General features: G+C 45.9%; 1 protein-coding gene across 1 annotated transcript in view; it reads left to right on the forward strand.

Moving 5' to 3' along the window:
* The window catches only part of CSMD2 (CUB and Sushi multiple domains 2), a 268,349-nt gene that overhangs the window by 235,539 nt on the left and 10,010 nt on the right, over positions 1–22,800 (forward strand). The window contains exons 51-59 of the mRNA XM_023758472.1: positions 5,842–6,015; positions 9,129–9,311; positions 12,735–12,911; positions 14,079–14,258; positions 14,621–14,749; positions 17,215–17,388; positions 17,714–17,787; positions 19,853–19,964; positions 20,525–20,704. Of these exons, the coding sequence (XP_023614240.1) occupies positions 5,842–6,015; positions 9,129–9,311; positions 12,735–12,911; positions 14,079–14,258; positions 14,621–14,749; positions 17,215–17,388; positions 17,714–17,787; positions 19,853–19,964; positions 20,525–20,704 (1,383 nt within the window). The remainder of the gene's footprint in view (positions 1–5,841; positions 6,016–9,128; positions 9,312–12,734; positions 12,912–14,078; positions 14,259–14,620; positions 14,750–17,214; positions 17,389–17,713; positions 17,788–19,852; positions 19,965–20,524; positions 20,705–22,800) is intronic.

Consider the following 22,800-nt stretch of genomic DNA (forward strand, 5'->3'; position numbering starts at 1 on the left):
TTCTTCCTGGCTGTGGGCCTTCTCAGCACTGCCACCCCCTCTTCAGCCTTCAGGGTCCTCTTTCTCTAGAATTGCCTGCCTGACAGAACACTGTCTCCCATTTACCCCTTTCTTGCTTTTCCAGAAAGACAACACAGTCCTTCCTTTGAATGCCGCAACACTTCAGGCAGACCGACCTGGATGTGAATTAATAACTAGCTTCTTTTGGAAGATTTAATCCATTTGCATTTTTTAGTGAAATATAATTCACATACCATAAAATTCATTCTTTCAAAGTCTATCATTGAGTGATTTTAACATATTCACAAAATTGTACAATCATCACCACTCTCTAATTCCAGGGCATTTTCATTAGACCAGAAGGAAACCCTTTAGCAATCACTTTCCATTTTCCACCACTACCCTACCCACTGGGAATCATCTATCTACTTTCTGTCTGTGCATTTGCCTATTCTGGACATTTTATGTAGATGGAATTACATATGTGGCCTTCTGGACTGGCTTCTTTTACTTAGCATACGGTTTTCCAAGTTCATTCATGTTGTAGCATTTATCCATACTTCATTCCTTTTTATGGCCAAACACTATTCCATTGTATAGCTACACCACGTTTGTTTACCCATTCCTCAGTTGATAGACATTTGAGCTGTTTCCACTTTCTGGTTGTTATGAATAAAACTGCTAAGAACATGTATGTACAGGTCTTTGTGCAAACACATGTTGCCAGTTCTCTTGGATAGACTAGTATACCTAGGAGTGGAATTGCTGGGTCATATGGTAACTTTATTTTGAATGTTTTGAAGATAAACGTTTTCCAAAGTGTGCACCATTTTACATAGTTGCCAACAGTGTATGAGAGTCCCAGTTTCTCCACATTCTTACTTATGCATTGTTCATCTTTTTCATTATAGCCATTCTCATTGTGGTTTTTATTTCCATTTCCCTAATGACACGATGTTGAGCATCTTCATGTGTGCCATTAGTTTAATATCTCTTCTTTAGAGAAATGTCTGTTCAAGTTCTTAGCCCATTTTTTAATTGAGTTGTTTGTCTTCACATTGTTGAGTTTTAACAGTTCTTTATATATTCTGGACACTATACTCATACCAGATACATGACTTGCAAACATTTTCTCCCATTTTGTGGATTATCTTTTCACTTTCTGGATCATGCCCTTTACTCTTTCTCTTGTTGTTTGTGCTTTTGGTGGAATGTTTAAGAAACCATTGCCTAATCCAGCAATTTTCAACCTTTTTCATCTCATGGCACACATCAACTAATTACTAAAATTCTGTGACACACCCAAATATATATTTTATATTTTGCCAATCTGATCAAATAAATAGGTAAATTTTGATTCATTCACACTGACGGTTATTGTTTTGTTGGTGTTGTCTTTTTTTTTTTCACTTGACAATCTAAGAGAAGGAAAAGAGGCCAGTGCCCCTGACTAAACAGTCATTGCATGTTTTAAAAATTCTTGCAGCACACCGGTTGAAAATTACTGGCTTAATCCAGTGTCACCAAGATCATCTCATCTGTGACTAAGCATGGTTTCACTTATTCCTTTCCAAACTGAATGCTTGTTACTTCTTTTTGTTACCTAATAGCCTGGCTAGAACTTCCAGTACAATGTTGAATAGATGTGGCAAGAACAGACATTCTTGTCATGTCCCTAGTCACAGAGGGAAAGCTTTCAGTCTTTAGCCATTAAGCATGCTATTAGCCATGGGGGTTTTATAGATTCCCTTGATCAGATTGAGGACGTTCCCTTCCATTCCTAGCCTGTTAAACATTTTTATCACAAAAGGGTGTTGGATGATTGTCAAATTACTTTTCTGAATCTATTGGGATGATCATGTGGGTTTCTCCCCCCTCATTTCATTAATGTGGTGTATTACGCTGATTGATTTTCATATGTTGAACCACTCTTGTGTTCCTGGAACAAATCACACTTAGTCATGGTGTATAATGTTTTTATTATGCTGCTGAATTTGGTTTGCTAGTATTTTACTGAGGATTTTTACAACTATGTTCATAAAGGATATTGGTCTGTAGTTTTCCTTCCTATCGATATCTTTGTCTGGCTTTGGTATCAGGGTAATACAGTCCTCATAGAATGAGTTGGGAAGTGTCCTATTCTAGTTTTAGGAATAGTTTGAGAAAAATTGGTGTTATTTCTTCTTTAAAAATTTGCTAAAATTCAGCAGTGACATCAACTGGTCCTGGGCTTTTCTTTGATAAAAGTTTTTGGTTGTTCTATTTATTTGTTATAATTCTATTTAGATGTTCCATTTCTTCTTGAGCCAGTTTTGGTAGTTTGTGTGTTTCTAGGAATTTGTCCATTTTATCTTGGTTATCTAATTTGTTGACCTGCAACTGTTCATGTTTATAGTATACTCCTATAATCCTTTTTATTTCTGCAAGGTTGGCTGGTAGTAATATAACCACTTTTATTCCTGATTTTAGTAATTTTAACTTATCTTGTCTCGCTCTTTCTCTCATCAAACTAGCTACACATTTGTCAATTTTGTTGATCTCTTAAAAAAAACAACTTTTAGTTTTTTCTCTCTTCTCTTTCTATTTTCTATTTCACTTATCTATTTATTGTTTCTTCTGTTTGCTTTGGGTTTAGTTTGCTCCTCTTTTTTGAGTTTCTTAAAAAATAAGGTTAGGTTTTGGGTTTGAGATATTCTAATGTAGGTATTTACAGCTATAAATTTTCTTCTGAAAACTGCTTTCACTGCATCTCATAAGTTTTGGCATGTTACATTTTCATTTTTGTCCACCTCAAAGTATTTTCTAACTTGTCTTCTGATTTCTTCTTTAATCTATTAGTTATTTAAGTGTCTGTTGTTTACTTTCCATATATTTGTGAATTTTCCAAATTTCCTTCCATTATTGATTTCTAATTTTATTGCATTGTAGTTGGAGAATATATTTTGTATGATTTCAATCTTTTCAAATTTTATGGAGACTCATTTTATGGCCTAACATATTGTCTATTCTGGAGAATGTTCCATGTGTACTTGAGAAAAGTATATATTCTGCTGTTACTAAGTAGAGTGTTCTATAGATTATTGTTACATCTAGTTGGCTTCTAGTGCTGTTCATTATATTTCCTTGTTGATCTGTTTGGATGTTCTATTTATAATTTAAAGTGGGGTGTTAAAATATCATACTATAATTGTTGATTTGTCTATTTCTCCTTTCAATTCTGTTAGCTTTTTGCTTCATGTACTTGGCAGATCTGTTGTTAGGAACATATATGTTTATAGTTGTTATATCTTCTTGGCGGATTGATCCTTTTATTATTATAAAATGTCCTTCTGTCTAGTAACAATTCTGCTTTAAAGTTTATCTTGTCTGATATTAGAATAACCATTTAGCTCTTTTTTGGTTATTGTATGCATAGTATATATTTTCCATCTTTTTACTCTCGATCCATTTGTGTCTTTGAATCTAAGGTGTGTCTCTTTCTGACAGTATATAGTTGGGTCTTGTTCTTTATTCATTTTTTCTGATATCTGGCTCTTATGTGTTTAATTCTCATTTAATGTAATCACTGATAAGACAGCACATGGAGACAGGGATCATGTGGAGAACAACCATCGATGCCTCAGTTGACAGCCAGAACCAAGTCATTGCACAAGGGAACCAAGTACAGTGCTTCCAGAGTGTGTCCTCTTAGAGTCAGCCTACCTGGTTTCAAGAACTAATTCTATCATTGAATAGATCTGTGACCTTGGGCAAGTGACTTTTCCTCACCATGCCTCATGTTCCTCCTCAGTAAGATGGAGATAAAAATGGTGCCTACCTCGTAGGGTTGTCTTAAGAAATAAATAATATAATGCTTAAAACTTACTCTGTCCATTATCTATTGCTGTGTACAAGCTATCTCAAAACTTATTGGCTTAAAATAACTGCTTTTGTTTGCTCACAGTTGGGTCAGGAACTCAGGTAGGACTTTGCAGGTGTATTAGTTGGGTTTTACCAGAGAAACAGAACCCATAACATAGTACATATAAAATAAGGAATTGGCTCACACAATTATGGAGTCTTAGAAGTCCCAAGGTCTGCAGTCAGCAAGCTGGAGACCCGGAAGAGCAGATGTCATAGTTTCAGTCTGCGTTCAAAAGCCTGAGAAGCAGGAGAGCCAACAGTGTAAATTCCAGTCCACGTCTGAGACCAAGGGCAGGAGAACACTGATGTCCCAGCTCGAAGGCAGAGAGAGAAGTCTCTCTTAATCAGCCTTCTTGTTCTATTCTGGCCTTCAGGAGATTGGATGAGGCACACCCACACTGGCGAGAGCAATCTGCTTTATTCAGTCTACTTACTCAGATTTTAGTCTCGTTAAGAAATGCTCTCAGAATAACTCTTGAACAACTATCTGGGCATCCTTCTGGCCCAGTCAAGTTGACAGCTGTCATCAGGGACAGCGTTAGGCTAACTCAGATTTTATCCCTTTGGCCACCTATTCTGGTCATCATCCCTGCCATGCCCTGTCCCCTTTCCAGATACAAGCCATGACTACAAGTATCTCCTATCATACCCCAAGGTTTAATCCATCCAAGTCATTATCATCTCTTCTTGAACTAGTGCAACACCTCCCTCATTCTTGCCCCACTCTAGAATGTTCTCCACAGGTAGTCAGAATGTTCTTAAAATGTATATCAGGTCATATCACTCCAGTGGCATCCCTTCATGCTTATAATAAAATCCATATTCTAGGCCATCCTAGCAACCTCTCCACCCATGTCTTCTTCCCTTCTTTCCCTGCCCTGTCTATTCCAGCAGCCCTGGCTTTCTTGCTGGTCCTCAAACACACCAAGTTCATTCTGGCCTCTGGACCTTTACACCTGATGTTCCTTCCCTCAGGATGCTCTTCACCCAGATCTTGCATGGCTGGCCTCTTCGTATCACTCAAATAACTGCTCAAATGTCACCTCCTCAGTGAGGTCTTTCCTGCCCACCCTGCTCAAAAACAGCATCCTCATCCCACCCCTGACCACCCTTTTCCTGGTGCAGCTTTATTTTCCTTCTTAGCACCTGCTTAGAATTGCCTATTTATGTTATTATTTATAGTCTCTCTTCCCCACTAGAATATAAGCTCCACAAGAGCATGAACTTGATTCTTCCAAACACAGAACAGTGCCTGGCACCCAGCAGGCACTCGGTAAATAGGTGCCAAGTACATGAAAGAGCCTGAGGTCCACCTGTGGCAAGAGCGATGGGAAGGCAAAGCACAGCACCGCTGACAGCAGTGCCTGCCTGAACCTGTGCACCTCAGCTCCATCTCACCACTGGCTCTCATAGTCACGCTTTGCTGTTTCAGGAAAGGGAACTTGCAGGCTTAAGGTGTCAAGTTGGGGACAATGGATGTGGGCAATTATAAGATGCAGTTAGGAAAGGACTACAACTGGCCCTTGTTCTGGAACCTGTGGCCAATGCAGACAATTCCAGGATCCCGATTGCCCGTATTGTCTTATGTGTGCTATGTGCACCACCTTTCTGCCAGAGACACTTGGGTATGTCCTAGAGCAGCGAGAAAGAGTCAAGAAAGAAAAGCAACAAATAGGATTGCATACCTACTACATGTATTATCTCTTCAACTCTTAAAACACGGGTGTCACTCTTCATTTCACTGATATGGGAACTGTACAGCGAGATGGGGAGGCATTGCCTGCTGATGTCAGCTGGATATGCCAGCAGGGAGTTTGCTTTGATTTATACCCAGGGTTTCTCTCCTCTCCGCCTGTCACTACCAAAAGCCTAGTGTGTGTCCTGTGATGACGCTCTCTCCCTGAGCAGAGTTGCTGACATGTTTGCTCTTCCCCACAGTGGTGTCCTGTGGCCATCCAGGCTCCCCACCCCATTCCCAGATGTCCGGGGACAACTATACCGTGGGGGCAGTCGTGCATTACAGTTGCAGTGGCAAACGGACTCTGGTGGGAAACGCCACCCGCGTGTGTGGGCTAGATGGACACTGGACAGGCTCCCTGCCCCACTGCTCAGGTATGGGGCCTGCAGGGGAAAGAAGGGCCCAAGGGGACAATGGGAGGGGGACAAGCTCCCCAAGTGTGAGTGTGATAGAAGAACGGGAGGAAAGCAGAGCTTTTGAGCCCTCCTCTCATCCCTACCAGGCAGAGGGCACAGCTATGAGAGGTCCCAGCTGGACCTCAGCCTGTGGTGGTCTGAGTCCAGCTTCATCCTTCATCAGCTCTGGCCAAGTTCATACAGCCCAGAGACTGCAAACTAGGGAGGACATAGCTGTTCTTATAGTTTGAGATTCTAAGATGATCCTGTCTCCCAAATTGCACTTCTAAAATATTGAACCAAATATTAGGAGAAATTCTCAAAGCACTAGCCACTGTTTCAAAGGGCTATTGGCTGCCCAGGCCAATCCCAGACACACCACTCTATTTCCACCAGGACTTTGGCCTCTCACCTCTACAAGACTCATTAATCGCCCAGTTCATGAACGGAGCAGGATAAGTTATGAGCCTTGGGGACTCCTTTAACCTGAACTAGAAGAAAGTCAATTATCTGGGTTCCTTTCTAACTTCATTCTGTTTTGACTTCTGGTGAAAGTGACTTGGGGAGGATGGCCTGGGGAAGACAACAGCCAAGTATACTGAGGCTTCCTGAGTTGTCCACAGAGCAGGTTCCAAGAGGAAGAGCATTCCAAAGAGGAAAGGCACACATTTCCAAAGTCTTCTCACCCAAACTCTAATTTCCATTTGGAGTTGTCTTAGTAGAGGTTGGAAAATGACCTACGGGAAATATTACAGGAACAGTTCTTATCTGAAGTAGAAAACTAAGCTGGAAAATCTTTAAAACTTTTCAACCCTGAGATTTTCTAATTTTGTGATTTTTCAAGAACTGGTCCTGCATGTGGAAGAAGGGACTCTTGCTTGGCCACATCAAGGTTGATAGGGAAGACTTAGAAACAAGCTGACACCTTGGGAGCATGAAATAGTAAAGCAAGAAACACGCCTTCAGTGGACATGGACCCCACTCACTAGGGGATGTACTGCATTCAGCTGTTTAGTCCTGATCCCGAATATTCTGAGGCACAGTTAGCATCTCATTTCTCCTGAGTATCCATCAAGGACGACAGAAACTTGGGAGACCAGAATCATGGGCAGAGCTTTCCTGGAGACCTCCAAAGACAGGACTAGACAGGATTCTATAAATGTTGAGGCTGAGGAATGAATGCCTTAGATTAAAAAAAATAAAAAAGAGGTTAGCCCTAACCAGTTTGGCTCAGTGGATAGAGTGTCAGCCTGCAGACTAAAGGGTCCCACGTTCGATTCCAGTCAAGGGCATGTACCTTGGTTGTGTACTCGATCCCTAGTAGCGGGTGTGCAGGAGGCAGCTGGTCAATGTTTCTTTCTCATTGGTGTTTCTAACTCTCTATTCCTCTCCCTTCCTCTCTAAAAAATCAATAAAATATATTTTTTTTTAAAAGAAAGAAAATTATTTTTTAAAAAAACAAGAGATGCGAAGAATAGGAGATTAGGATGCAATGCAAGGTGTGTACCAATGAGTAGAATATAATTCCTCCCTTCCTGAAACTTACAAATGTCATCTTTTGCAACATCATCTACTGCCAGGCCAAAGAAACACACATTCAGGAGTTCCAGGGTCAAATTTTTGAACCTCATTTTGTACAGTCAGTGCACCCAGATGATGTATAACAAAATGTCCTAAGTCCTTGAGACAAGTCCCTAGGCCATCAAGGACATGCAGAGATTTCCAGCATTGGAGACATACTTTGGGAAGTTCATTGCTCACCTCTTGCTGATATGCCTCTTCAGTAAAAGAGTCAGCTGTTGCCATCTGCTCCCATGATACAGTATCTGTCCCAGACGCCCTTATATCATTGACGTGGAAGCTCCAAACACTGCCGTGGGGCCATTCTGTCAGATAAGCCCCCGGGACTGGAGAGCTCCACCCTCAGGCCTCTTGCACAATAGCGCTGGCTCCAGCAGAGATCAGCTAGGCAGTGTGGGAGTTAGAGTCCTCACCATCAGGGCTGCCTTCCAGGGGACCCAGTACTGCCTGTTCCAAATCTTCAAAAGATAAGAAAACCTGGTCAAATGTGATGGGCCCTCTTTCTTCAAATGTTTGACTTAAAGATTGAATGAATCCCCCTCCCTTGGTAGGGAGCAGAATGGGGAACATGGTATTCTCATAATTCCAGGATTGAAGGGAAGAGACAAAAATGGTCAATAATGGGTTATACATTATTTAAACATTTCTTTACGCCGACAAACTAAAAGTGGTCACTCAGATGTTGCCATTTGATGCCCGTACGGGTGGGTTCATGATGAGGTACAGCCACATGAGTTGGGAACATTATCTGCTCATGCAGAAAGGGATGAGATGAGAGGTTCTAAGATATTTAATCCGGAGCTCATCTGTACTCTGTAATTTGGGAGTAGGGAATCCTCAATTAAAGGATCAGGATTCAAGCTGGGCTGTTGAAAAGATGAGGCAATGCCAAGGAGCTTGAACTGTATCCTATAGGCAATGGGAAGCCAATGGAGATATTTCAGCAGAAAAGAAGCAAGATCAGATGAGTGGTGGTTGTTCATTGTTACAATCTGAGGATAAATGGAAGATGCATGAGAGAGAGACTTGAAGAGGAAGGGACGTTAGTTAGGAGGCTCTTGCAATAGTTCAGGCAAGAGAATGCTGAGCATCTGAACTAAGATGGTGGCACTGGGAACGGGAAGGATACTCTGGAATCAGCGGTTATTGGTGGAAAAGAGGGAAAACAGAGAAGGAGGAGATGCAGCCAGCTTGGACCTCTGGTATTCACACTGGTGCAGGCCAACGAACGAAGGCATGATCCACCAAAATTCTTCCCTCTGCCTTCTCTCTTCCTTGCTGGGTGGTCCCCAGGAATTCACCGGTGACCTCAGACCTTTCTATTCTTTGAACCCTGAGTAGTAAGGCAGGAGCCTGGTCAGGTAACTTGGGCTAGACACAGTCAGTTTTCACCCCCTCGTGCAGAGGGGCCCACTGCCTCCTCTAAACAGTGGCCCAACATCCTCCTCTCTGTCCTCCACTCCCTTCCTTCCATGCTAAAACAATGGTGCTTGTTTGGTTCTGGTCCTTAGGCACCAGCATGGGGATTTGTGGTGATCCTGGGATCCCGGCGCACGGCATCCGTTTGGGGGAGAGCTTTGCCCCCGGGAGTCTGATGCGCTTCAGCTGTGAGGCTGGCCATGTGCTCCGGGGATCGTCAGAGCGAACCTGCCAGGCCAACGGCTCGTGGAGCGGCACGCAGCCTGAGTGTGGAGGTAATGTATGTGACCATTCTCTCTTCCCCTTTGCCTGCCCTGTTTGCCCACCCCTAGCACCTGCTCTCGCTCACAGATGAAACCATGGCCCCGTGTGAACCCTTGGCCTCCTGGAGAGTGGACATCAATAGATAGTTCAAGTGCATCGTCATTTGTAATCTAAAGACAAACATATTTTCCACCCTCTCCTAAGAAGGGAAGAAACCAGGATAAACTAAGTTTAGCCCATTTGTTCACTTATTTCCTAGAAGTGCACTCGGGGTCGGGGGGTGGGGGTGGGGGGTCTCTCGGCCCAGCCTGCACCCTCTCGCAGACCAGGAGCCTTCGGGGGATGTCTGACTGCCGCTGCCACCACTGCGCTCGCCAGCCGTGAGCCCAGCTTCTGGCTGAGCAGCGCTCCCCCTGTAGGAACACACTGACCACCAGGGGGCAGCTCCTGCATTGAGCGTCTGCCCCCTGGTGGTCAGTGCACATCATAGCAACCGGTCGTTCTGCCATTTGGTTGATTTGCATATTAGCCTTTTATTATATAGGATAGTTTCATTCAACAACTATGTGTCAGATACTGTCATGTGTGCTAGGGACACAAGTGTGACAGTGGCAGACACACATTGCCCTCTTGGAGCTTAAAGGGAGGAGACCGTGTTAAACAAGCATCCAAAATGCCCAAAGAACTAGAAATCCAATTTTTTAAAAACCTTTAAAAGTCATATAAACTCTTAATGTTATTCCCTGAGGTAGCCTGAGTGGGGGCAGTTATGTTTTTGCACACACTCCTAAATTTCTGAAGAGACTCTGTGTTAAAACCTCTCCTCCCAGAGTCCAACTTTTTGTAGCTGCTCCCCAGTCCCTCTGTCTCTAAAATCCAGCCTGCATAGGAAGCAGTTTAACAGCTGAAAGGGAGGTGGACTGAGGAGATGTTGGAAGAGAAAGGAGACGACAGGAAATCATCATCTCGCCTGGGAGGCGTGGGAATGGAATAGGGAAATATATAATTGCCAGGTAGCACCAGGGGCTCACTTAAGGGAGGAGGCCACTAATTTAAAGTGAGAGTAGTCAGCATTGGTCCAGGTTTTTTTTCAACCACATATTGCTACACAGGGGCAGGCACAGGGCAGGTGAAGCATTAGGTGTATGGTTGGGGTTTTATCGGGCAACTAAGACATCAGCAGAAAGTGGTGAGGGAGGTGAGGGTATACACAAAGAAGTGATTATTATTGATCTTGAAATCTAAGGTGGGTAAGGAGAGGCTGTTGTTTTTTTTAATGGGAATAGGAAGCTGTAAAAAAAAAAAAGTAGTAAATCAATGGATTATGGGTCCCAATAGGACCAAGAAATGACCAGAGAATGAATCCCAGAGGCAGAGCGCTGAAGAGATAAGAGGCAGGGTTAGATAGCAGCTGTTTGAACTTGAGGTTGTGTAGTGGTCCAGCAGAGCACAGGGAGGCGTTCGGGCCCAAGGTCAGAGGACACTTGCCCAGGAAATGAGATACATGGTAGTCAGTGCTTCGTGTCTGCCAAAGTCCCACCTTTCTGGAGTGCAAAGTTAGCTTCTACGGGATTTTTTTAGACATAGTAAGAAAGGTTTGTGGTAGTCAGAGAGTCAAGGAGAGAATTTAGAATATTCTCAAATATTCACTGTGACCCAGGTCCCCTTTCGTGCCACTCAGACCCCAGGCTGGAGTTAGTCAACATGTCAGGAGTATTCGAGGAGCAGAAAGTTAGTGGCTGAGAGTTTGGACCTGGAAGTGGATGTTGAAAGAGTGTGCGTGTGTATGTAACGTGCACACAGCTCTTTGTGACTTCCCTGACCAGCTTCTACTTACCCTTCAAGGCTCTACTCAAATCCTTATCTCCAGCCCTAATAAAATGCTCTCTTATGAGTGTTTTCTTTCCATCAAGTGTAACACTTATTACATCATATTTTGATTCATCTGTGTATAGGTAGTTTTTTAAGATATCCTGAGCTCCGCAAGGCCAGAGGACATAACTTGGTCATCACTGAATTCCTGGGACCCGAGCCACACAAATACCTGTTAAATAAATTGCTGTTAGGGCCTATCAGTTGTGCTAATTATATAGGAATCATTTTGTAGATTTGACTTCAGGACCACATAAATGTTGTACATACTTACAAAATAAACTTAAATCAAAGATTAAAAACAAGTAATCTCTTATTGGGGGAATGAGGTCACATATGTAATACCTTAATCAATAAAGAAATTAAAGATTGAAAAAAACAAGTAATCTCTAAATATCAAAATCAAAAATGGAAACTAATGAATTTATTATTTTCCCAGATCTGTCCACTATAAAAGCCTAGAATCAATGAGTGCCCTTAACACCAAGATTGTGGTTCCTAAATCCAATCTCCATTAAACGCAACCAGAGGTCTTTAGAGAAATGGCAGATTCCAGGACGGAGGCAGGAAATAGAAAGGTGAACTTGAAACATCTTGTCACTCCAGCAAGGAATCTACCAAAGACAAGTGGAATCATGAAAAGGCTCCCACTAGTCTAAAATGGGATAATTTGAGCATCGATAAGAATAATAGTGGCAATGGATGGCGACATAGTAAATAAGCTTAAGTCCTTGAGTTCCGGTGACTATCAGTCACCTTTGAAGCTTGCTAGGGAACCAACTTCTTATTCTGATGTCTGATTAAAAAAATAATCAAGCATCATCCAGCCTTCCTGTATGACTTGCATTTCAGGGTAAGCAAATATTTGGTGACAGGCATGTTCTTTATTAAAGCAGTTTAGTGAATGCAGAAAGAATTATAGAATTAAAATATCACCATTTTCTATCCCCTAACAGCAAATCTAGTCTAGCAAGAGTCGATTACTGCTAAAACCATTAAGAGAGAAACTAATGAGAATTGTATCATGCCAGAACCCATTGATCAGCCTCAACGTCAGGAACAAGGAAACAACCAGACATTCTGTGCCTCCTGATGGGATGCAAGGGAAAAGGCACAAACCCCCACGAAGTGCCCTGGTTTCTGTAACAGATAAGTCACAGGACAGGGAACAGCCATCTCTGGATTCCAAGAGTCTTAGAGACACAGCAACCAAATAGCCACAGGTGGGCCTTGTTTGGATCGTGATGCAAACAACTCAACTGTAAAAAAAGAGAGAGAGAGAATTAAGGAAAATTAAGCATGGATTGAATATTGGGAGATACTAAGGAATTGTTTAAATTTTTAGGTGTGATAATAAAACAGACATAGTCCTTATGTTTTAGAAATCATACAGGTCTCTCCTTCCCTCCTGAGGGTGAGGTGATCAGGCGTGGCAGTAGCGTAAGAGGCATTTCCATCCGCAGGTCCTTAGGTAGCACACGGTTCCCACTCGGGGCAGTTCTCGGTCCCCAGGGGTCGCCTGCCCCTGCGCTGGGGAATGATGTGCTCTTTTGGCTTCCTAGTGATCTCCTGTGGGAACCCCGGGACTCCGAGCAACGCCCGCGTCGTGTTCAGCGATGGCCTGGTTTTCTCCAGCTCCATCGTCTATGAGTGTCGGGAAGGTTACTACGCCACAGGCCTGCTCAGCCGGCACTGCTCGGTCAATGGCACCTGGACAGGCAGTGACCCAGAGTGCACAGGTGAGAACCAGGCCCATGGGCTCCATGGCAAACGGTGGCTGAGAGCAGTGGGCTCCTCCGTGTCCAAGACGAAGGCTGTCCGTGGGAGATTGGGAAGGCTGTCTGGCATGGTGGGACTTGCCCTGAATGAGATTCATACACATAATGTTTGTTATTGAGGACACATTATGTGACAGCCACTGAGCTGAGTGCTTTCTTTTATAGGCAATGCCAGTGGATGCTCACCCCATCCCCTGCAGTAGCTACTATTTAGCCCCTTTACGTGAGATGACTGAGGCTCAGAGGTTGAGACACACCGATTTGCTGTTTCTCAGGCTCTGGCCAGTTCCTCGGGCTTTCTTTTCTCCTGTAAGCAAACCCCCACTTTAACACTGCCACCACCCACCGTCTTTGTCAGTTCTTCTCTCCCTTGCACCCATCCCCACCCTGGCCTGGCTCTCAAGCCTCGTATAACCACATTATACTCTTTCTTGCTTCTCTCAAGGGCAGCTCCAAGCCCTTTTCCCTGGAAAGTGAGTCCCTGTGGGGCCCAGATGGAGGGAAGTGATAAGATAAGGAATCTGACAACATTCTCCCTTTCCAAGTCCTAGTCTTTGATGTCAGGCTCTATCTGAAATCCCATGTCAAGTTCACTTTTGTTCCACAGCCAGAGCTCACCAACCCCCAGCCTCACTTGATACCATAACATAGTTACAACCATTGCATAGGTCCTCAGACCCCGATTCTCAGATCCCTGGGCCTACTGAGGCCTCGTAGGCAGAATACCAGGTGGTAAGATACACCCGCTGGCAGACAAATTGTCTGTGGGGTTCATTGACACATCTTAGGCTCTTCAACCTGGAGACCTCCCTCCCGCTGAGTCCTAGCCTCATTTAGGAGCTGAGCCCTCTGGGTACTTCCTCTTTGAGGGGTGAGCTTTGAATAAGAAGGATGGTCATCATAGCCCAAGTTTCTGGGGTGCACAAGGGTATTGTGGCAAGAGGAGTGGGGTGCAGGAGGACTCCTGCAGGGAGACTGGGCAGTGCCCACCTGAGAACCTGGGAGGGGCTGGTATTCCTTATCTGACAGTTTCCTTCCTGGAAGTGTGTAGGGAGTGACAGGTGCTATTGGAATGCTGGGGACGAGGGCTGGGGGTGGAGTGAACAATGCTGTGTCTCCCTGTCCTAGTCATAAAGTGTGGTGACCCTGGGGTTCCGGCCAATGGCCTGCGGCTGGGCAGTGACTTCAGGTACAACAAGACTGTGACATACCAGTGCGTCCCTGGCTACATGATGGAGTCCCATCGGGTGTCTGTGCTGAGCTGCACCAAGGACCGGACGTGGAATGGTACCAAGCCAGTCTGCAAAGGTGCGTCTGAGGGCTGCAGGCGTGGACAGAGGGCCAAAGAAGTGAGGCGTGGGCCTTGGGCGTCTAGAAGGGAGGGTGACGAGGCAGAGCCCTGAGATCTTAACCAGGACTGGCCCCTGAACATCTGCAAGGAGGGAGTCAGAGGTACCAAGGCGAGGCTTGGGCTTTGAGAGGAGTGGGTTGTCAGGCGTCGAAAGGAGCAGAAAGACCAGAGCTCCCGAAGTGAGAGGGGCCATTCCTGACTCCTCCTGCTCAGCCCAGACGCCTGCCAGGTGCAGGGTGGCCAGTGACATTCGTGCTGGTGACGGGCCTGGTTTCACCGGGATGGCACCAGAACTCAGCCTGCTGTGATCTCCCCCCAGCCATCATGTGCAAGCCGCCTCAGCTCATCCCCAACGGGAAAGTGGTGGGGTCCGACTTCATGTGGGGCTCGAGCGTGACGTATGCCTGCCTGGAGGGGTACCAGCTCTCCCTGCCCGCGGTGCTCACCTGTGAGGGAAACGGATCCTGGACCGGAGAGCTGCCTCAGTGTTTCCGTAAGTTGTTCACAGGGCTGTCTAGCGCCTCCTGTCTGCCGGCTCCTTCCCCTTCCCTCCGAGCTCTGCTGCCAGAGTTCTAGACCAGATACCCAACCCAGACCAGGGAGGACCTCTGTCAGACACTATTAAAGAAGGAAGGAAGTTTAAAGGAAGAAAATGAGAATAAATGGAGCCCCAGCTACAGACTTTGTGTGGTCACAGTGGTAAGAAATTAAGCCATAGATGAGAGGAAGGTTTTTAACCCAAAAGGTTGTTCACTGGCTCGGGTAGTAGCCAGCGATGGAGGGCCTGTCTTCATGGCAAATACCCACAGAAGTGCTCCTGGGACTCATGATTTCCCAGTGACCATTTATTTCTACCCACCTGGCCCAGTCAGTCCCAGAGAGCCCCACGTCCCCCTCAGGGCTCATTTCTTACCGAGTCCCCTGGAGAAACAGGGTCTGGGTCACTTATTCTTGTCAGAGCCCGAGAATTGGTTCTGGATATTTTTCTCGGTGCCTGTGATTTGGACAAAGAATAGGATCTATTCTTCTTGTCCACTTGGCATTGGTCTAAGGCTGCAAAAACCTGTCAACATACTCACAACCCTGCTTGGGTACCCCTGACAGTTTGCTTCCATTTGAGAAATGTCAGCAGAGACGAGGGCCAGCAGCTCAGACGTGGACCCAGGAAAGGCAGCACCTGGTGCGTGGTTAACCCCCAGACCTTCGTGTGCCGTCAGGACGACATTAGGAACGGAACACAGCAAGTCTCAGGGCAGAGTCTGGACTAGAAACAGTGCTTTTCTTCTTGAGAAATAGCTGCATTGCTTTTTAGCAGTGAATTACAGTTATTGTCCCCCCAAAAAAGTGTGATATCTGAAAAGACAAAGAAGAACGTAACAGTCACCTGAACTATCAATTCCCAAAGGCAGCCACGGTGATGTCTCCACAACTATCACTCTGCATTTTTGTGTGTATAGCATATGGATATGATTTTCTATAAACGTATTGAATCGTGCTGTGCATACTAGCTCATGACTTGTATGCATTGATAGGCCAACAACACCTTTTTCTATCAATAGATACCGACCCACACATCATTATTTTTAATGGTTTAAAGAATTTCCTTGTTGTAGCTGCCACAACTTGTCTGATCTCCTTCTGGTGACGAATTTGGGTTTCTCTAATTTAATCCTGTTAGAAACAGTTCTGCAAGAAATAGCCCTGAAAATAGCATTTCCTTACCCTCGTGGTAAAGTCCTAGGAGTGAGCCTGGGTCAGCAGACATGCACTCTGTATGTTTGGACACATGATGCCAAACTGTCTTCTGGAAAGAGCGTCCCAATTTGCACCACTTCCAACAGTTTATGAGAATGTTTCTTGACTCCTTCCCTCATTAACAATGGATTTTCCCATTTTTTTATATTTACTAGGCTGAGGACTTTAAAAAGGTACCTCCTTACTTTAATTGGTACCACATTGCTTATTAGCAAGACCGAGTTTCTCTTTCTTTGTCATCCATTAGTATTTCTTACCTTTTGTGCTGCCTTTTTCTAGATAAAGTGACTTCTGATCAACTCGGCCTTTGACTGACTTCTGATTGGTCAGGTCTAGACTCCCAGTTTCCACGGCACAGACTTCTGATTTATTTGCATATTATTATGAGCCTCATGACTCTGTGTACACACACACACACATACACACACACACACACTCACATCATAGCCTAAAGAATGTTCTTCATGCTTGAAGTGATGTCTTGGGAACCAAAGGTAGTCAGTTTTTAATGATACTCTGAAGGTCTGAATGAATGAGCACACTCCATGCACTACCCACCGCAGTGTAAATGCACACCCCTTGGAATGACAGTTGTCCGTACTATACATCGAGAGCCATGAACACACTCAAACCTTTAAAAATAAGTCCACTCCTAGAGAATCTCCTCCAAGAAAATAATATAAGTAAAAGGAAGGCCCGATGTAACTATAATAATAGAAAGTGCCTAATATATAGGTTATGACAAACTATAATTATGATACAACCTCTCATTGCAGAACTATGTAGCCAATAAATGACAAGGATGCATAAACCTGAGAAATGTTCACAGAATATTAAGTGAATAAAACAAGGTTAACAACATTTGGACGTTGGGTTTGCAGCCACGCACAACTTTTCCTACAAGTAAACAAAGACCAGAAGGGGATGGGCATGAAAATGGGGGAGGAGCAAGGGGAGAACAATGGGTAGGGGCTGAGAGTTCATTTTTTCTCGATGTTCTAAACTTCCTGTAGTGTTTCTCTGTTACTTGGATGGTTATTGATGAGCACTTCGAATATGGGAAGGAGAGGAAACAGCAGCAGGGGGGTGGGGACCATGGGATCGCACACTGGGTTCTGGAAAGCATGTTGGACCTGCCTTTCTCCCTTGTGCTCCCAGCTGTGTTCTGCGGAGATCCTGGGGTCCCGGCCCGGGGGAGGAGAGAGGACCGCGGCTTCTCCTACCGGTCGTCCGTCTCCTTCTCCTGCCAGTCCCCTCTGGTGCTGGTGGGCTCGCCACGGAGGTTCTGCCAGTCAGATGGGACGTGGAGCGGCACCCAGCCCAGCTGCATAGGTGAGAGGTGGTCTGGGGCACTGTCCCAGTTGTGGGCATCCCTCTTTGGGGCCCAAGATGATGGCTTTCCTTCCCGGTGCTCAGGGGTCTCACCTGCAAAGGGGGGCAAGTCCTCCTCTGAGCTTCTTGGAGCAGGATGTGAAACAGAGTTAATGTGCTACAGGGCATGGTGGTGTCAGCCAGGGGTCTGTCTCGGTGGGAACATCGAGAGGCAGGGACATCGGGACGTGGCTCCGTTTTCTTCTCTGCATCTGTTTCTCAGAGGGAGTTAAGGCAAGGCAAGCTTCTGTGACCGTGTGGTCTGTTTCTTTGTTTTGCGATCCAGACCCGACGCTGACCACGTGTGCAGACCCCGGCATGCCGCAGTTTGGGATACAGAACAGTTCCCAGGGCTACCAGGTAATGGGGTCGGCCAAGATCAGGCCTCGGGCCTCCTGCCCCTTCCTGTCACTGTCGGCCTCGGAGGGCCCGGGGACCTTGCTTGGAACAGCACTAGTGGGGGACGAGACCTTGGGAGCTGGAGGAGAAAAGAACTCTGCCTGTTGGAGCTGAGCTGCACGGGACCCCCGTCACTCTGTCACATGTTACCAAGAAACGGGAAAACTGTGGTATAGTCACGGCTTCTTAGCCGTGAAAATGAATGAACTGCAGCCCACCCAGGGTGGATACATCTTAGCAGCACAACATGAAATGACAAAGGTGGTAAGGTACTATTTCTCTCAAAATTAAAACCAAGAAACACGTCCATTGCTTAGAGATATAGGTACACATATGTGATAGACTTATTTTTTTAACAAAGCAAGGAAATTAAAAACACAGAATTCCAGGTGGTGGTTACCACTGAGAGGGAGCTGAGGAAGCGGGCAGGGAAGGGACACCCTCGTCTGTAATGTTCTAGCTCCTGAGTAGTGAGCTCAATCTAAAGTGTTCATTTTATTGTTATAACTCACGTCTACATGGCTCCATATATTTTTCCTATGCGTCAACTATCACATAATAATTTTTGAAGAGAGAAAGTTATAGGCCAGGTCATGTAGGGCTTTGAGGCCAGGATAGCATTTTGGAATTTATTCTAAATCCCAGGGGACACCATTGGAAGGTGACTCGATCTGATCCACCACCTGGCTGCTGATGAGAGAACGAATAAAAGGGGGTTAAGAATAGAGGCCAGCCCCGGCCGCTGTGGCTCAGCTGGTTGAGCATGGTCCCAAGCTCGATTCCAGCTCAGGGCGCACGCTCAGATTTTGGGTTCATCCCTGGGTCTTACAGAAGGCAACCAATTGATATTTCTCTATCACATCAATGTTTCTCTCTTTCTCTTTCTCCCTCTCCCTCTAAAAAAAAAGTTAATTTTTAAAAAAAAGAATAGAGGCTAGACAAGTAGGACACTATTGCCGCAGCTCAGGAGGAGGGTGGGATGGGCAAGCGTAGTGACAGTGGACGTGGAGAGAAGTGAAGGGGTTAGAATGGATTTTTTAGGTAGAACCAAGAGGAGTTGTTGATGGATTGGACCAAGGATTGAAGGAAAGAGGAATCAAGAATGACGTGAGGTTTTTGATTTGCACGACTGGGTGTATAAAGGTGCCGTTTGCTGAATGAGATGGTGAAATACCAACAGACAAAGAGGTTGACATGGAAGGAGGGGATGGGAATTAAGAGTTTCACTCGATGTTAGAATCGGCTCCTATATGTCATAGAAACACACGGGTGTCTTGAGCTGGGAAGTAGCGCAATCGAGTTGCATTTTAGGAAGCCGATGGGCAGCATCATGCCACATGGACTGGACGGGGAGAGATGGAGCTGGTGGTTGTGGAGGTTGAGTCAGATGGCGAGGAACACGTGGAGGGTGAGCGTGGGGAAAATACTGGAGTGAGGGAGGGAGGGCGGCTCTCTGCCCAGTAGAGATTTACAAAGCACAGTGTCAGATTCTCTGAGGGACATGTCTATAAGGAAGACAAGTCTCCCATCTTGAAGGAACTTACCATTTCATAGAAGAAAGAGACAGTTTCTTCACATTTTATAAAATGCTTCCACATCCACCATTGCATTCGTGCCGCAGCCTTCCGGCCCAGTGGTGACAGGGCTGGCCTGCCCCACTCCACACTTAGGGAGACTGCAGTGTAGCGAGTTTTACGCAGCTGTCACTCAGTAGAAGCCAAAATCGGCTTCTACTCAGATCGGGCTCCTCCGATTCTGAGTCCGGCACTGCCCACAGCAGCGGAGTAGCGAGTGTCCCATCAGAGCATTGATGAGGGTGTTGGGCGAGCCCGTGTAGAAGAGGAATAATATAAGCTGCCTCAAAGGACAGATGCGATCTAACCAGGCGGAGAAGCGGAAGAAGGGGCTGCGGGCAGAGGCAATGGCGGGAGGAGGAGTTGGGTCATGGGAAAGTGAGTGACCGAGTGACAGGTATGAAGCATGGCTGCATGGAAGGTGATCGTAGTACCTTCTGTCCTCGCCCCAGGTGGGAAGCACAGTGCTCTTCCGCTGTCAGAAAGGTTACCTGCTCCAGGGCTCCACCACCAGGACCTGCCTCCCCAACCTGACCTGGAGCGGAAGCCCGCCCGACTGTGTCCGTGAGTGCAGACGCCCCCACCTCCCAACACAACCCGCCCTGGCGACACATTGTCTCCCCCGAGCTGGGCAGCCAGGGCGCTGGGATGCTCTGAATGACAGGGAGCGCACACTGCTCATTGGCACCAATGATGGTCTCTGTCATCATCTCACCCTGGGGACTCACAGAAAACATTTCACACAAAAGCCTTTCTGATCTTTGAAGGCAATGCCTAGGCCTTAGCAACATAAAAGAAGGAACTTTCCGGGGGCAGCAAAAACTAGTAACCACCACAGCCAGCCCTCAGATGGAAGATTCCAGGCTTTGACCTTAGTTACTCCTCTTCCCTCTGGATAAGTCCTGCAGGCTGTGGTTCCCCGGGGGCTGATAGGCCAGCATCTGCCTGTTGCCCATCATGTCCAGTCCTGTAGACCCAGGGCTGAGAGGTGGGGTAAGGCGTGGGAGGGGATGCTGGACAGGAGAGGGGCCTGAAGGGCACAGGCGGGGGATGTTCCTTCTGGGACCGGGAATGGTCGCAGGCCCTCCGCTCCCAGGTCCAACAGTGTCTCTCTTCTGGTCCAGCCCACCATTGCAAGCAGCCAGAGACGCCAACCCACGCCAACGTCGGGGCCCTGGACTTGCCCTCCATGGGCTACACACTCATCTACACCTGCCAGGAGGGCTTCTCCCTCAAAGGTGGCTCCGAGCACCGCACCTGCAAAGCAGATGGCAGTTGGACAGGCAAACCACCCATCTGCCTGGGTGAGTGCGCCCACTGGCGAGCCCCTTCCGGGCGGGAGGCGGAAGGCGGCTGGGCCTGGGTGAAAGGAGGGCAAAGGAGAAGGAGGAAGGAGGGTTTCCAGGAGCTGGGCTCTGCCTCTGACTTTCTGAGGCACTGAGTCCCTAGGAGCTGAAACCAGGGCAGCCTAGAGAGGCACAGAGTGAAACCTTCTGTCTGTGCTTAAATACAAGTACACTCCTAGGATTACTAGTATAGTTCGTCACCAGACAGAGAAAATCTCTTTGTTTCACCAAACCAGAATACGGCATTATGCATATAACCTTGATAAAACAGCACCCACCCACAGATCCCTCGGGGTGACCAAGAGGTCACAGACCTCCCTCTCCCTGAATGTATTCATTCTCTATTTACTGAGCATTATCACTGTGCATAACTGCTGAGAATTTGGAGGTGAAAGACGAAACCCTGCCCTAAAGGAGCTCACATTTAGCCACAGAAGACAGACACATCAGATCTAACAGTACCTTCAGGAACATAGAGATGGGGCTGAATGTGGGATGCAGTGGATGGTGACTAATTCAGTCTAAGAGTGGGAGGGAGAAGTCAGAGAAGGCTGACCTGAGAGAAGGTGGTCTGGGAGTCCAGCAAGGATGCCCGGGTGGCATGGTTCAGTGGTTAAGCATCAATTTATGAGCCAGGAGATCACGGTTCGATTCCTGGTCAGAGCACATGCTCAGGTTGGGGTCAGGGCACATGCCCAGTTTGTGGGCTCAATTCCCATTGAGAGGCATGCAGGAGGCAGCCTATTGATGATTTTCTCTCATCATTGATGTTTCTTTCTGTTTCTCCCTCTCTTTTCCTCTTTGAAATCAATAAAAATATATTTTTAAAAGAGTCCAGCGAGAATAAACAGTCAGTTTGGTGCTGGAATGGCATGAAACTTTCTTACAGGCGATGAACTTGCCATATGACAGGCATTATACTAAGTACTTTGGGTGTACTACCTCATTTATCCTCCTCAATCATCCTATGAGGCAGGTTCTATTCATAACCCCATTTAATATATGAAGAAACTGAGGCACAGAGAGGCTGAGTAACATGCCTGAGGTCACCAGCTGGTAAAGGGAAAGAGCTGAGATTCAAGCCCTGAAGGTCTGAGTTCAAATTCTGAACTCTAAGTACTTGGTTGTTCTGCTTCTCAGAGAGAGAGGACTCAAGGTCAAAGCCTTTATCAGAGCTAGCATTTCATAACCACCTTGTCTTTTCACCATATCATTGTTGTAAATTTCCTTTATTTATGGAAAGTAATATTTTTCCACATATGATATTAATACAAGATTTCATTTTTAGAGTACACTTATTTAAGCTTTTCATGTGGTAAAATATACGTAATATAAAATTTACCATTTTAACTACTATTAAGTGTACAATTCAGTGGCATTAAGTACATTTGCAATATTGTACAACCATCACCACTATCCATTTCCAGAATTTTTCATCATCCCAAACAGAACTCCATTAAACAATAATTTTTCATTTCCTTGAAAACCTCTAATAACCTCTATGACACTTTCTAGCTCTACAAATTTGCCTGTTCTAGGTGCCTCATGTTAGTGGGATCATCTAATAGCTGTTGTTTTGTGTCTGTGTTATTTCACTTAGCATAATGTTTTCTAGGATTATCCATGATATAGCATGTGTCAGAATGTCATTGCTTTTTAGCCTAAATAATATTCCTTCAGTGAATAGTCCTTCAATGGATATACCACATTTCGTGTTTTATCTATTTATCCACTAATGGACACTTGGGTTGTTTTCACTTTGGGGCTATTATGAATAACTAGAGGCCTAGTGCATGAAATTTGTGCACGGGGGCAGGAGGGGGGGTGTCCCCTCAGCCCAGCCTGCACCCTCTCCAATCCAGGACCCCTTGGGGGGTGTCCGACTGCTGGTTTAGGCCCATAAACCGGCAGTCAGACATCCCTCTCACAATCCTGGACCGCTAGCTCCTAATTGCTCACCTGCCTGCCTGCCTTGTCACCCCTAACTGCCCCCCCGCCCCGCTGCCAGGCTGATTGCCCCTCACTGCCTCTGCATGCCAGCCTGATCGCCCCTA

This window comes from Myotis lucifugus, unplaced genomic scaffold (assembly GCF_000147115.1).
Source record: "Myotis lucifugus unplaced genomic scaffold, Myoluc2.0 scaffold_131, whole genome shotgun sequence".
In the NCBI taxonomy this organism is placed as follows: domain Eukaryota; kingdom Metazoa; phylum Chordata; class Mammalia; order Chiroptera; family Vespertilionidae; genus Myotis; species Myotis lucifugus.